The sequence below is a fragment of the Bos indicus genome, chromosome 7, assembly GCF_029378745.1.
Source record: "Bos indicus isolate NIAB-ARS_2022 breed Sahiwal x Tharparkar chromosome 7, NIAB-ARS_B.indTharparkar_mat_pri_1.0, whole genome shotgun sequence".
NCBI classification, from domain to species: domain Eukaryota; kingdom Metazoa; phylum Chordata; class Mammalia; order Artiodactyla; family Bovidae; genus Bos; species Bos indicus.
The window spans coordinates 71,423,541-71,439,080 of record NC_091766.1 but is presented as its reverse complement, the minus strand read 5'-3'; the positions used below and the strand labels follow the sequence as shown (position 1 = coordinate 71,439,080).

Below are 15,540 nucleotides of genomic sequence, written 5' to 3'. Positions count from 1 at the left end.
CAAAACTAACCACATTCTTTTTCCTTCCCCCTGATAAACTGCATGAAGAATCTGATTTCCATCTAGGAGGCAGGACTTCCCTGGGGGTCCAGTGCTTCCAATGCAGGGGGCATGGGTTCAATCCCCAGTTGGGGAGCTAAGATCTCTCACGCTGCCCCTGCCAAAAAACCTGGGAGACAGGCTTAGCGAACCACAGAGTGTGGATACAGCAGATCATTCCACTGCCTAACAACAGACGCTAAGAAGCTTTGAGGAACTGATCAGAAAAACAGCACAATTCTTAACACTGGGAGCATGCGTACTGCATGTCATTTACAGAATTATACGTGTACTTCATTTCTAACATGAAACCTGAATGTCACTGCTTTTAACACTTAAACCATAACAATCAAAAGCTTTTCACCAGCACTGAGGATTAGAAAAAAACTACCTTTGAAATTTCTGGGTTCATGGAATCTAAGAGAAGACGGTTTTGTTCTGGGATTCACATACCAGCATTCCTAAACGAAGCCATTTTAAGTAAGACTGGTTACTTGGTCAAAAACACTGATTTCATAAGCATCTGCACAAACCTTGAGAGGCCCGGGACAGCTTGTGAGGTGGGGTTTCTGAATCTTAGTACATGGTGGATGCTCAGCTCCTCCTGATCGTCTTCAAGGTGGCAGCTAAGGCTCTGGGAGGACTGGACTCCAGTAACACTGCTCGAAATCAACACTGCCTCCTACAGCCAGAACGCCTTCTGCTCTAGCTGTTATTTTGGGGACAAAATTCACAACCCAGCTCAGACTGTCACAGAAAGCATTTATTACCAGAGGAAACCAGGAGATGCTGGAGCCCACGCAGGGCAGTGTGTGTGATCGGGGCGAGGGGACAGCAGGCGGGGACCCCATCACACATGGCCAAGTGGTCTCTGCCAAGCAGGTTTGCTCAGCCCACGAGACTCCAGCTGGGTTTGTGTTTGTGGAGCTCAGGGAGGTGAGTCTCGATAAGCAGGCTTTCTCCTGGACAAAACAAAGGACAGCTGGAACCAGGGCAACAGCAGCACAGACACCACCGTAAAATGGAAATCAAATTAGGCTCACTGTATCAGGAAGTGCATTTCACCCTGATCGTAAAACAAGGGGGAGAAGGGAGCGCTGGGCTCTACGAGACAGCCTGTCTCTGAGATCAGATGCTTTTAGAAGTTAAACACTGGCAGGGCCTTTCCCCTTGCTAATCCAAGCAGCACACAATTTCCAAGCCAGCTTTAAAAGCTATTGTTATCTTTGTTATCTGTTGTTATTTGGATTTTGAACAAAATTGATGGAGTAGGAGCCAGTAGAGGAATCCTGTTTGATCTGGAAATTCTCTGTGGAGAGTCCAAAAGGCCGGAGAACCAAGTTCCCAAGATCTTTTAGTTTACCTGCAACGTAAAAAGCAAAGAGTCCAGTAAAAACAGGGAGTCGGCAGAAGCAAGAGATTCCAACTGCCTTCCTATCTGACTACAAAACACAGTATTCCTCTGCAGTTAAAGAAACTCCTGCTTTTAAAATTATGAAACCCTCAGCCCCCAATGTACCAACAGTAGAGCAGTCATTTCAGTGCCATCCACCTGAGCCATTGCTTGCACAGATGAGCACAAGGGGCCCCGCTGGGACAGCAAAGCTTCTTGGCCACACTGGCCAGAATCCCCAGGGGACAGGCTCTCTGGGCTGAGTGATGAGCTGCTGCCTCGGGGACTGAAGGCCAAGCCTGGCGGGGAGGGCTGAGGCGCCTCCAAGTCTGTTCTCCATGAAACAGCAGAGTCACTTGCTGAATCTAATTCCACTCAGCAGATTTCTACTGAACCTGAGGTTGAAACTCAAGAGCCTCCTGCTTTTCCAAGTCAAGTCTCAGCTTCCAAACCAAACTCATCATTTCTGGGGAAACGGGAGATCTTGTTCTCCTGCACAGCTCCATCAACCTCAACAGCCTAGTTTCCCTCCCTGAGTTTCGGGCTTTCTTTGTCAATCACCAGGTGAGTTCACGTCATAAAGTCAAATGAACACACACAGCATAACCATGGATTTTTATGTTGATTCTCCATGTAAGGGGGACATGGAGCTTATACAAAAGTAGGAGTTTCCAGGACATTTGGGAGACTGGGATTTGTGGGGCAACAGGATGGAATATTTGAAACTAGGGTGTTTTGGAAAATCTTGGCTAAGATGAGTAAATATGCATTTCAATCATTTCTAAACGGTTCTAAATTTTTCTTGCAGGTCTGCTTCCAGTGGAGAGGAGGAAGAGGATAAAAGAAAAAGAAACCCCTGCTCATCAGAGGTACAGATTCCTTCTCACCTTGCTGCCCTTGTTGGCAGCTTTGTTACTCTGAGATCTCCCACTTTGAAATAAATCCCAGATAAAGAACTTAAAGATGCATGCTTTTAAATGCCAAGGCCTTTCCTGGGAACTCTTGGAAAGAACTTCTGGACTCAGTCTGAGATTTAGCCCCCAGAAAAGCTCACCATATTCACAGAAACCCAGACTGACCACTCTCCAGACAGGCTTCCCAAACCCAGAACACACATGCTCAGTGCTGCTGATGGAGGAAGAGTCATCGCACAGGCCTCGTCCCTGTGCGCCAGGGGCAGCACAGAGAGGCCCCATGTAGGGCAGGAGACAGATGCGTGAATAGGAAGCCAGGAAAGACAGGGCCTCCCCAGGACAGCGCAAGTCAGCCAGAACTCTGGCAGTTTGTCTTGGGACTGAAGAAAGAGGACAGGGAGGGAACCAAACATTTAAAGAAGCCCACTAAAATGTCACTGCTGGCACAATCCTTGGCTCCTCTGACACAGAGTGAGTGAAGCAAGGAGGTGCCTGTCCCAAGGCTCTGGACTGTCAGCCAAGCCTGGGGCCATCACCCGGGGGAAGGGATCACTGCATAGCCATGTCCACGGCCGGAACAACAATCTCCAGGGCAAATGTGTGTATTATCTGGTGTCCACTACACGAGGCACTGGGATCTAAAAAATACGAGTTACTCTGGTGTAACTTCTGAGATGCTCACAGTCTAGCAGGCAGACACAGATTGGGGTGAGTGCAGAGGAGCCCCCAGGCCCGTGCGGGGGTGTGAGGCAGGCGTTTCAGGAGGGCAGAGGCCCTGAAGGATGGGAGCAGGTACTGAAGGTGGTGAGGAGGCCCCTGTACCTTGGAGATGGCAGTGAAACCAGAGCACGAGTATTCACACTGAGGACAGAGTGGAGCAGGGGCCGTGCACCGGCCCTTGCTTTGCCCATCAGGCTGAAGCGCCTGCACCGCAAGGAGCTGGGAACCTTGGCCTGGCTGATTCCACTGAGTGGCAGCCAGAACACGCACTTCTCTGGATGCAGGGCGCCTCCACGCCAAGGTCGCAGGTCCCACAGCTGTTCAGTCAGTGACCGAGCCCTGCAGAACAGAGCAGGGGCCCCTGTGACAGGCGGTGTTGGCTCCCCAGTGGCTTTGCTGAAGCGTCCCTGGGACTAACCTGCAAGGCAGGACTTCTCTGACCCAGGTCCCTACTCCTCTCAGGGACCTGACGGGATCCCAGTCACGTCCAGTTCCCTGTCTCTGCTCACTTCCCCTCGCAGGTGTTCCCTCTAATAAACCCCTCATATTTCTAATCCAATCTTTGCTTCTGTTTCTCCAAGGTCCCAACCTAACACGTGTGGCATCACTTTTTCCTTTTATTCTCGTATCTCTGCCCTCCTAACATTCCACAATAGCTTGACTATTACCACCAGAACAGCAGAACAGAAGATGGGAAGTCTGCCTGCTAAATAGATAACGCACATAAAATCCCTGGCAGGTACCAGACACGTAATAAAGACACATGATCAAACAGTCTCCATGTAAGAGAAGACCTGAGGTTACCTGACTTGAATTAACCAACATGTACCAAGTACGTATGTGCAGTGGGGATGCAAAGATACATGACACTGTCTTTATACCAAAATAAGCTTAGGTCTGATGGAAAAGCATACACACAAGCCAGTTCACATGGAGTCAAGACGTAAAATGCTATGAGAATCAGTAAGCAGATGATCCCCTCCAGCTTGGGCAGGAAGGAGGGAGACCTGGCAGAGCTGTGTACGTGAATCTGCATTTCAGTCACCAAGGACAGGCAGAACTGCAACGGTCTGAGACAGAGGGAGTAGGCAGTGCGGTGAAAATGGATGGAGACGGGGGCAAGGGAGGGCGGCAAGTCCACAGGACTGAAAGGAAGTGGGAGGGTGCGGCCAAGGCCACTGATAGTTGGAGAACAGTTTTCAGTGTTAATAATGCTGTGCGGCAAAGTGAAGAACAAACCCAAAGGTTCTGACAGAGAGCTAGTGCAACATTACAAGAAAGAGGCCATTTATTCACTGAACAAACAGCTGATGTCTATGCTGTCGGGTAAAGAAGCTCTGAAATTAGGGGTATGGAAATAAAAGACACAAACTACTATATATAAGATAGATAAGCAAAAAGATACACTGGGAATTATACCCGTTATCTTGTAAAAACTTCAAATGGTGTATAACCTGCAAAAATACCTAAGCACTGTGCTGTATACCTGAAACTAACACAGTGGTGCTGATGATCTGTTTAGTTGTCACGTCATGTCCGACTCTTTGCGACCCCATGGACTACAGCCTGCCAGGCCCTTCTGTCCGTGGAATTCTCCAGGCAAGAACACGGGAGTGAGTTGCCATTTCCTTCTCCAGGGAATCTTCCCAACCCAGGGATGGAACCTGCCTCTTCTGCACTGCAGGTATTTTTTTTTCTTCTGCTGAGCAACTTTGTAAATCAACTACAGTTCAATTTGACAACGCTCTAAAATCAGTGTAGGACCAATGGGGACATAAGGAGACAGAGCCCAACATTAAGGCAGAACCAAGCTGTGGTGTCTGCACAACTCACCCTTACCGTTTACGATGGTGGTAGACAAGCACCTTCAGTGAGAGCAGGCTTTCGGCTGTGCACACGATCACATGCTCAGACTTCCTGCTGCTGCTCAGTCAGGCTGGACTCTCAGAGCCTCAAGCAGCTTCTGCACACCCCAGACAGGACCATCTGCCATCTGGCCCATCTCCGACACTCTCCACTGACTGCCAGATTTCACCCGCCCCTTATCTGGGCAGTAATCAATCAGGTTCCCTTCTTTCCACTTGTAGCAAACCTGGTACCACCACTCGGCCTGAACGTGTCCACATGTCCTTAACTGTAAGGATCTCATCTCTCAGACCAGATCCCATGGCAAAGAGAAGAGTCCAACAGTGCTTGGGCTCAGACAAGAACACTTAGGACTAGAGACCAAGGCTTGGCACTGGATCCACTTCTGATAAATATTGAATTTCTGTGTCTGCAAGCAACACTGCATTGTAATAAACCAACTGACTTGTTATACATCACTTCTCTTTGGAGACAGTGACTGGGCAGTAGTCAGCTTACTGTCAGGAGAGGCAGGAAGACAGTTTGTTTTCACCTTCTCAAGATCACTGAGGTGGAGGCCTCGTGGAATAGATCCTCTATTAGGAGAACCAGACTGCACACAAGTGAATCCTGACACTGCATTTCCTCTTCTGAGGCAGGAAACTAAGCCATGCAGCTGACTCCTAATGTCCTCTGAGCAAAAGGCAAATTAAGAGACAGCACAGAAAACAGAAAATAAAATTTAAACCCAATTCAAATGCTTATATATTAGCTCCTGGGTGAAAGTGGAAGTCAGTTCCTTACCAAGCTAACTATCAAAGCAGCAGGAGTGATTCTCCCGAGAGGAGGAGCTATGGGAATAGCAACCACGAAATGAGGCAAAGTGCAGGGAGGGCACTGAAAACCCCCAACTGGCCTTCGCTACTGAGGGGCAACAGCAACGCGGGCTGGCTGAGACTCTCTGCTGGCCAGACCCACTACATGGCAAGTGCACAGTCTGAGCTAAGGACTAGGGAGTGCAGCAGGAAGAAAAATGTGGGAAAGGAGCCTGGCTGCAGCAGCTTTCAGGGCCAGTAACAGGCGAGGGAACGACCAGATTCTAGGACCCTGAATCACTTGCACAGAAGCCCTTAATGCGAAGGAATAGTCAAAAGAACCCTTACAATGACACGAACAAGTTACTTCCAGCTCCAAATCTCACTTTTTAACATGGATCATACAAGGTGGTGTTCTTAATTTAGTTCACAAATGCACACTCATTAGGATGCTAGTGGTCAGGAGCAAACACCTGAGTAACTTCAGGACTCAGGGGACTGGTAACATGTTCCAAGAAGGTGGAAGGAGGGGATGGTACAAGTGGAAAGCTGGACTGGATGACGAACAAGGCTCCCGTGTGTGCCGAGCAGCTGGAAGCTAGTGAAAGAAAGGCAGGGTCACTGGGGCAACACCTCGCCCACGGCTCTTGACCTTTGAAGGAGTCAATAAGTTTCATGTCCAGCTCTAGGTTTTCCAGGTCAGGACAGACTCTCAGCTGAGGTGGGAAGACAGATCATCTGGAATGGGTGGAACAGAAGCTAGATGCTCTGTCCAGGGCATCTTTCCCACCTCATCAAACCAGTGACTATACCCTGCAGTCCTTTTAAACCTTATGTTCCCTGGCTACAACAGGGAGGCTGTCTTCCCAGAGAAGAGAAGAGGGCAAACAAGTAAACACTCCAGTGACTGACCCCTTTCCTCTAATCTAACGTCAGCACGATCATCCTCTCTGGCAAGGACTGTGGCACTATGACCAATGGCCACTCCTGTTCTAAGGATGACATTTACAAACGACAGGCTAAGAAGAGAGGAGCAAGTATGTTCTGCCCACTCACAGTTTCAATTAGAACTTTTTTTCCCAAGGAGGGGGGTACATTTCCAACAAAAAGGAAGTCAAGTTACAGACAGAAAAGGAAAAGAAAATCAAGAGTACCGAACAAACTAAAAGTCATGCAGTCCACTGCAAAAAGCCTGCACGGGACTTCTGAGTAAGTGATACGGCTCTGCGCATCTGGAGGCACCAGCCTCCAAGGATCTTAAAGTGCACGAATCAAAGCTAGTTCATGCGTAACGAGGAGGGACACATCAGGAAGCTCATACAATGCTGAGAGTGACTTCTCCCTTTAAGGCTCTCCTATGGTAGATGCTACCAAGAAGCAGTATTTTATGCACTATCATTATATTCATGAAGAAAATAAAGGAGTCCGCTCATTCAGACTACTGATGTATAACAACAGACTGACGCATTATTTACCAAGCAACTTACGTTATTTCATGAAAGGAACAACCTAAGTAACTGCCAAAACCGCAAGACAAGAAACATTAGCTTATGAGACCTGAGTGACAAGGACAGATGGAACTTAATTCCATCTGGAACTAACAATGGCAGTAAGATTCAGTTTATATCTATCCATTTATTGTTTCATGGTGATTAAAAAAAAAAAAATGGACCCAGAGATCAGTGCCTAAGTGACCAGTATGGTCATTCACCAAGTCTTCTCTTTCAGCGCAAAATCCAGCTCAGCTAAATGCAAACACCTTTTTCCTTTTTGCTAAAATAAATAATCATTTTGAATAGGTGAGGAATACTCTTCTTCCTTCTTTGAAGAAAAAGTACCTCCAAAATAACTTTTTGGCTCAAACATGGTGTCAAATTTGATTAAAAATGTAAATTAGGGAAAGAGCCAATTTTGGAAGAACTGAGGAAGGCTCCAGAGATCTGCCCACGTCTGAAGCAGCTCTCCTGGGAGTCTGAGTCCACCCAGCAGGGCCCACACTTGGATTTACTGGGTCAGTAGTTTCTCCTCAATCAACTCTCTGTCAGTGATCTTTTGGGAAATTTGTCTCATTTTCTGACACTGATTCCTAAAGGCCATAAATGGTCAGGCTCAATTTATTTTAAGTGATCTTTCCTTTTGGCCCATGTGACTGCAATTCATGATATAGATTCTTCATAAGGAAAATAAACAGGAGATCATGAACAGACAACTATCACACAGGTTCTAAGCAGACTGTGCTGGGCAGGTCTCTGTCCAGGAACCTTTACTCCTCTTGGTCATGCAGACTGTTTCCAATGAAGAGCCCTCTAATCCCAACCATAAACACGGTTTGGCCAATATAAGAACTAACTAAAACACGGGTCAAATGAAACCATTTCCCCTGACCCTCCACCCACAGAGTTTTTTGCCCTCTTCCCATTTACTACTAATTCTTACCCTCTCATGTCTTCTCAAATACTAAAGGGCCTCTGAATGTTATTTTCAAAACAAAAATCCCCTTGGTTTTCACAGGGTACTGGCTTGTACTGATTGCATCCTAATGAACTTAAAAACTGAAATTGTTTCCTCAGTGAACAAACTCAACCGTTTTTATGAAACTGATGATCTGAAAGAGAGATTGGTGGCACCCCCAGGGATGGGAGTTAATTATGTTTGCATTTTGAAGGCAGGAAAACTTACCAAAAAAATAAAAGCAAAATGGAAGTTTAGTTTTTGAAAAGCTGATATCCACTCTAAACTACACTGGTCCTTTAGAGTCAAAACTGAGTAAGAACTCATGAGCCCCAAGTTGCTGGTGCCCCATGATATTGGTACTGAACCACAGAAAGGCCTCAAAGCTGTTTCCAACTGTTGAGTTCTCCTCTAATGAATAAAAGGACGGATGGCTGTGTCCCCCAGCTTCTGAGCTGTTTATGGTAAAGAGAAGGCAAGGGAGGCAGACTTACCTAACATCTCTTCCTTCAGTCTTTCATTGCGTTCTTCAATCTGCTTAGGTAATCTCTGAGGGAAAAAGCACCAAAACAGGGTTGTGAAAATCTTTTGGCTTTATTTTGAATTTGAGAAACATTTTTACAAACCTTGTGTGAAAATGAGATCAGGTTAAAGCACACATATATGATCCTACCAACTATAGAAAAATCCCAAATATTTCTCTGTGGGGGCACTACAGAGACAGGAGTTTTGTTTGGTTCAATGCTATACACAGTTCCTGGATCACTGGAGTGGACTCAGCAGGGCCTCAATAAAAATTTGGTGAAAAATACACATACACACACACACACACACACACACACACACACACACAGAACATCTGAAAGGATAAACATCAGATGTTTACAGTGGTATATTCAGGTGGTGGGATAATGGCTGATATTTATAAATAGTTTCTGCTCACTTGTATTTTTTAACTTGAAGTCCTTTCTTTATGTAACTTAATTGTTGAGAAAGCATCAGATCGATATTTGATATTCTGAAACGATCATCCAGTTTAGGGTTTTGCAACCTTGGCCCGATAGTCTGGACGGGGCAGTCTGCTGTTGGGGCTGCCCTGTGCACAGTGCAGTGGTCAGAGCACCCCCGGCCTTTAGTGATGCCAACAGGACGCTCCCCACCATGGCAAAGTGACCCCCCACATAGCCAAATGTCCCCCGGAACCAGATCGCCTCCAGCTGAGAGCCACAGATCTTCTCTGGGCACTTTTAGCTCTAGAGTTGCCCCCACACACTCTGCGATTCCAGTATTAACTCCGTTGTAATAATTCAAGATAAAATAAATTCTTTACGCCTATAACAACAAGCTTTAATAAAAGGCTCCCTTTGTCTTAACACTAATTTGACAAGGATAAAGGCCACCATGAATTTAGCCAAGATTTTAAGTACTCTAGTCCCTTTCCTCATGTCCAATTTAAGTTAATCCTAACACCATTCAGAGATACGTTAAAACTCAGATAAAGGATTAAAAATGCTTTCAAATTGCGTATGTATTTTAATTACCCAAATGAACCTTTCTCCGATTACTCCATATCTAGGTAAATAAAAGACCTGTTGTAACCAAAGGAACTCACCTCAAGTGGGTATAAAAACAAAGCTAAAGAAAACCCAAACTACCTAGGATACTGATATTAATGCATGGAGACGAGTCAACATTTCTCAGGTCTGCCTGGTGGAAAAACAGTCCCATGAATTAAATGGGAGATCCTGTGGAGTAGGGGCTCAGATGCCCTCAGGGAACTGACAGGAAACGTAAATAAGTAATGGACCGGGTGTAAGCCAATAGCACTGGTGTGCTCAGCCATGTAATCGGAGCACTCAGCCCCACGCCAGCATGTGCGAGTGCAAGGAGGAGCCCACATGTCCACATTTTCCAACTTTCAAAAGGAGCCCAACTTAGATTTTTATCCATTTAATTTTATCCACTTGAAATGGATAAAAGTTTATTCATTTAAAAATTCTTTCCATTTTTAAATGTTGGTATGTAGCCTCAATTAAAAAAACAAAACCAAAAAGTCTGGCTAAATAAAAGATGCCTGTAGCTCTCTGGCTCCTGCCATCTCAGCTACATACTGGGTTCAGGACAGACCTCTCCATTCTAATGCCCTCTGAAAAGTCTGGCAATCAAGAAACCTGTTTAGTTAAAGCCAGTGTCAGTCGAACTTATTTGAACACCTATTATTTTGGGGCAGTGAGACACACATCCAATTTTGTAGGAAATCCTTAACAGTATACCCTATGCATTGGAGATAAAGAGTGATGATAGAGGTAAAAGCACAAACATACAGTTACTTTTAAAGAGAGGAAAACAAGTAATATTTAGTTTTAATTTACTACTGACATAAAAATATGACATTTAGAAGGAAAAGGATTTTTAGTGACAAGGACAAGAACTAGAGTCATTTTAAGAAGGATAAAAAGATTAGGATATGTTTAACTGGAAATGTTCTGCACATATGACAATGAGTAGAAACTTGGTGACTGAGTAAGGAAAAGAAAACCACAAATTTATTATCTATAATACTAAGGCTCACTTTCGACTAAACTGTACACCTATAAGCAGACAAGGTTTCCCTAGTCCAACAACAAAATAAAGTTCTTGTTAACCTAGAGGTCAAAGGTTTATACAACAGTTTTAGAATGAAGGTTAAACAGTACAGGGTGCAGTGCGCTGCAGCCACCATTTCAAAGCTCTATCTCCTGCATATTCCTTCCAATAAGCTTTTCAAAAGCATACGAATGGCATGTAGTTGTGTCTCAGAAGATTATTTAAGATTCAATGACTAGTAACACAAGGAATAGAAAATATTTTTGTAAAAAATCAGGTTTACCATGCAAGCTTCTCTTGCTTGATGTACTGATGGGTCTTTTTCTAATATGGATTTATAGTCTTCCAGGGCTTCATCCAGCTTGTCAGTCTTCTCATACAACTCTGCTCTCCTCAGTATTGCCCTGATATAGCTGGGGTTTAACTGAATTGCTGTAAAAAGGGAAGAAGTAACTGTTACCATGAGGAAAAAGGGCCTACACACCCTCAGTTATATCAAGTTTCCTCAATAATCATTCTTCATGGCTCCATAGGAAGAGTTATTTGTTAAAGGTTATACCTAGGGTCAGCAAACTTTTTCGGTAAAGGGCAGGTAGTAAAGATTTCAGGCTTTGTGGGACAGACTGTTACGACTACTGAACTCTGCTATTGCAGCATGAAAGCAGGCACAGACAATGCCTAAGCAAATAAGGGTGATTGTATTACAATAAAATTTTATTGATGGGTACGAAAATCTGAATCTCACATAATTTTCATGTGTCCTAACATATTACTTCTCTTTTGATTTTATTTCCAATGATTTAGAAACGTAAAAACCATTCTTAGCTTGCAGGCTGTACAAAAGCAGGTGGCATGCAGGCTGCATTTGGCTTGTGGCTGTAGTTTACCCAACCCTGGTCTATACCCCAAGTCCTGGTTTCCACCTAGATCCTTCACCCACTTCAGAACAATCCAGAACAACAGAGCTCAAGTGTACAGTGAAAAAGTGAGAGGGAATTTGAAGGTGCATGTTAAAGAACTGAGGCAGAACAGTGGCAGACTATCATTTACTCTCGTTTTCTAGGCCTCAACTACGGAGGTCACATAATGACAACTGAGGTGGTATTTTTAGCTAAATCCTCACTGTTCGTTCAAACTCTTGCTCTAACACCCTTAGGTGACTAGTGTATAATATCCTCTCTTTTATCCAACAACAAATGCCTTATAATAATCCGGTGCCCATGTTTTGGTTCAAGTACACTACATTCTTGTATTATTTTTTGTGTTTTTTATTTTTTCTGTTAAAAAGCAGTATCATGACTCTAAAACTTTTTTCTTTTCAAATGATATCCTCATTTTTAAATTCATTCATGGTTTCAGTAACTGTTTGTTTATACCTAATATATGCACCTAGGGTAGTGACCCTCCAGAGGACAGTGTAACCAGAACAGACCAGGTCCAAGTCTTCATGAAGCTTTAACCTATTCCAGGAGGCAACAGAAGATGGCATACAAATAATTTCAGGTAGCTGTAGAGCTACAGAGAAAAATAAAACAAGGTGATGTAAATTCAAAAGAAGAGGGGAATAAGTGACTTTATAAAGAGTGGAAAGAATATGAAAAGGGATTACTTGAGGGAAGCCAGCTATTTGAAAAGCTGAGGGAGACAGTATAGGAAAAAGAACTAAAAAGAGTAAAGGATCTAAAAGCAGGAATAACTTCGGCATCTTGGTGACAGGCAGAGGTGCAGAAGAGATGAGGTTGAAGATACACAACAAGCAGGTCATGGGGGCCTTGCTGGCCAGGGAAAGGAGCTTGGACTTTTTCTATTTTGTATTTTTTAAAAGTTTTTATATTGGAGTAATACAGTTGATTCACAATGTTGTGTTAGTTTCAGGTGTAGAGCAAAGTGATTTAGTTATATACACACACACACACATCTATTCTTTTTCAGATTCTTTGCCCATTTAGGTTAATACAGAGTACTGAGTAGAGTTTCCTGTGCTATGGAGTAAGTCCTTGCTGATTGTATATTTTAGTTATTTATTATAATTTTTATTGGAATATAGTTCATTTACTAGACCTTTTAAGTGTGGTAAGAAGCCACTGGAATCGTTTCAAGCAGATTAAGACATAATCTGATTTACAGTTTTAAAAACTCACTTTGGCTACAGTGTGAAGGGTATGGGTGGAAGCGGTGAGACAGCTGGGAGGTCACTGCAATAGCCCAGATGACAGAGGGTGCTCACTAAGCTGCTAAATGTGGAGATGGAAAGGAGAGGCCAGATTAAGGGAATGTCTCTGAATCAGAGCCCAATGGACTTGCTAATTAATTAAGCCATGTGGAATGAGAGAATAACTCAGGGATGACTCCAAAGGTTTTAAAGTTTCAGCAAGTGAATGGATAATAATGCCATTTACTAGTATGAAAAAAACTACCAAGTTGTTTTCATGCATTCATGTATGTGTGGGGGACTGGGAGGCACCAGAGTCTGTTCTGGGCACATCTGCTACGCCATGGGACCAGATGTCCCAAGGAGATGTCAAGTTTGCAGTGGGGTACAGGGCTCCAGACTACAGGGCAGGGCCGAAGATATAAACCACACGGTATGGACAGGCAGACAGTCTTTCAATGAAGCAGATGAAAGAAATGGTGCAGTGGCTGGAAGGGGATAGTGGTTCAGGAGAAGGTTTTCTGAAAGAACATAAACTGCAGAATTTCATCTTTACACACTGTCAACCTCCCCTTAGTCTAGCATACCATATTCTCTTAAAATACTCCAGTGACCTCTACCACGCCATCTTTTAAAAAACTGAACCCTCTAATTTACATTTTAACTCCTATACTGCCCCCTTCTCAACTAGTGGATAACTTCTAACAATGCAAATATTGACCGAAGAGATGGAATCCTTCCAGGATTGCTCTTCTTACTGGCAGCACAGCTGACAGGATCTTAGTTTCCCAACCAAGGACTGAACTCGGGCCCCGGCACTGAAAGCACTGAGTCCCAACCACTGTGCCACTAGGGAATTCCCTATGACTACTTTATAGAAACCTCTAACACCAACTTATCACTCTAACTTGTGATTTGCTTCCTCAATCCCTATAGAGAATTAAACTTTATTTACCTGCTAAGGCTAAAAGCATAAAGGTGACTGGCATTAAATACTGTTCCACAGTTTTCACACAGTTTCTTAGATAGTATTTCATAGCAAAGAGCTCCAAATGAGTTAAGTCCTTTGCCAAAGTTTGTACACAGAGTGGGCATGCGTTTATTTGGGGGGCAGGGGAATGAAAGGTCCTGTATATCCAAATAATCTGTACTACTTAATCCAAATAAACTGTACTATTGTTAATGTATTTTGCGCATGGATTCAATAAACCATATGTAGCCATAACAACTAAGTATAAGCACATGTATTTTGGTTTAACCAAAACCAAAAACAAATCTGGAAAACAAACACTTCCCCCCACTTCCTCTCATTCTCTTGGCTCCTAGACTGAGAGCGACAGCTAGAAATGTAGTTTTCTAGTATATTCCCCGCTAATCAGCTTACAAGCCATTTTCTCTCCATTTGGTTACCAAGAAAAGAACTCTGAAAATCGCAGCTTGTTCCTAATTTAAACTCGTCAAACCCACACATCTCACAGAGATTAAGGTTAAATACCTTCTTCCAAACAAAACAGTACATTTAGAATTAGTTCCAGCTGAAGACAGTAATAGATCAGAATAAGTTTGCTGGATCCTAATGTGTTAAGTTTCATTCAGAGACTCTAATGAATTGCCAAGTATAAAGAAGAGAGGGTGACTAGTTAATGTTATTAAAAAATCGAAAGAAACAAAACAATTGAGGGAATTCATGCTTGGTCTGAGAGAAGGATTAGACAATATATATGATTCTTCTTCTTCTTTTTTTTTTTAAATAAAGTTCTTTTAAAATCTGATTCTCTCAGAGAAAATATTATCCAAAATGGAAAAGAAAATACAAATTTAAAAAACAATATTAGCTTGAAAAAACTCATGCGAGTAGCAAGATGCAAGGAACAAGATTATGTGTGTTTCCCACACCAAGCAGGTTATAAAGACAAGACAACCATCTGGCCTGTCAGGAAATTTTGGGGAAAAAAACCCAAAAACAATAATGACCCTATGTCTGGAGCTGTCTCTATGAGGTGGTAGAATGCAAAGATCATTATGGAGCTCAGACATCAGATGACAAAGACTGTTCACTGTGTTGAACTTGATAAAAAATGATGGCAAGGAGATTTGGATTAAGTACAACATCTGAATGGAGTACCATTTTCCTAAGAGCAACCACCACCACTAACCAAGCACACAGATTCAGAAGCCCCAGCAACAGCTGAGATCTTCATTTCAAAGGCAAGCACACAAGAAGTATATACTGTTTCTGTGGCCAAGGTAGGTTTAAATTTTCTCCACATATCTACCAATACAGGATAAACTGACTGAACTATCCATTCAAAAAATGCTTTCACTAAGATGACTACTGCACAGTACACCTCCGAGAAAGACCCAAAGCTTCTCATTTAGCAGCCCCAGAAGGGTGCATGTGTACAAGTACACACCTGGCTGAGAGCCTCTGTATTTGCTGTCTAGCTGAACTAACAGGCTTTCCAGGTGACTCAGTGGTAAAGACTCCACCTGCCAAAGCAGGAGACAAAGGTTCAATCCCTGGGTCAGGAAGAGCCCCTGGAGAATGAAATGGCAACCCACTTCAGTATTCTTTGCCTGGGAACCCCATGGTCGAAGGAGCCTGGTGGGCTACAGTCCATGGGG

At 43.7% G+C, this 15,540-nt stretch overlaps 1 protein-coding gene across 2 annotated transcripts in view; it reads right to left on the bottom strand.

The window, feature by feature from the left end:
• Positions 1 to 784: 784 nt before the first annotated feature.
• The window catches only part of TTC1 (tetratricopeptide repeat domain 1), a 48,954-nt gene continuing 34,198 nt past the window's right edge, over positions 785 to 15,540 (bottom strand). For both annotated transcript variants that reach the window (XM_019965341.2, XM_019965342.2), the window contains exons 6-8: positions 11,047 to 11,195; positions 8,672 to 8,726; positions 785 to 1,402 (exon numbers count right to left, since the gene is read on the bottom strand). In XM_019965341.2, coding sequence (XP_019820900.1) covers positions 1,269 to 1,402; positions 8,672 to 8,726; positions 11,047 to 11,195 — 338 coding nt within the window. In that variant the 3' untranslated portion in view covers positions 785 to 1,268. The remainder of the gene's footprint in view (positions 1,403 to 8,671; positions 8,727 to 11,046; positions 11,196 to 15,540) is intronic.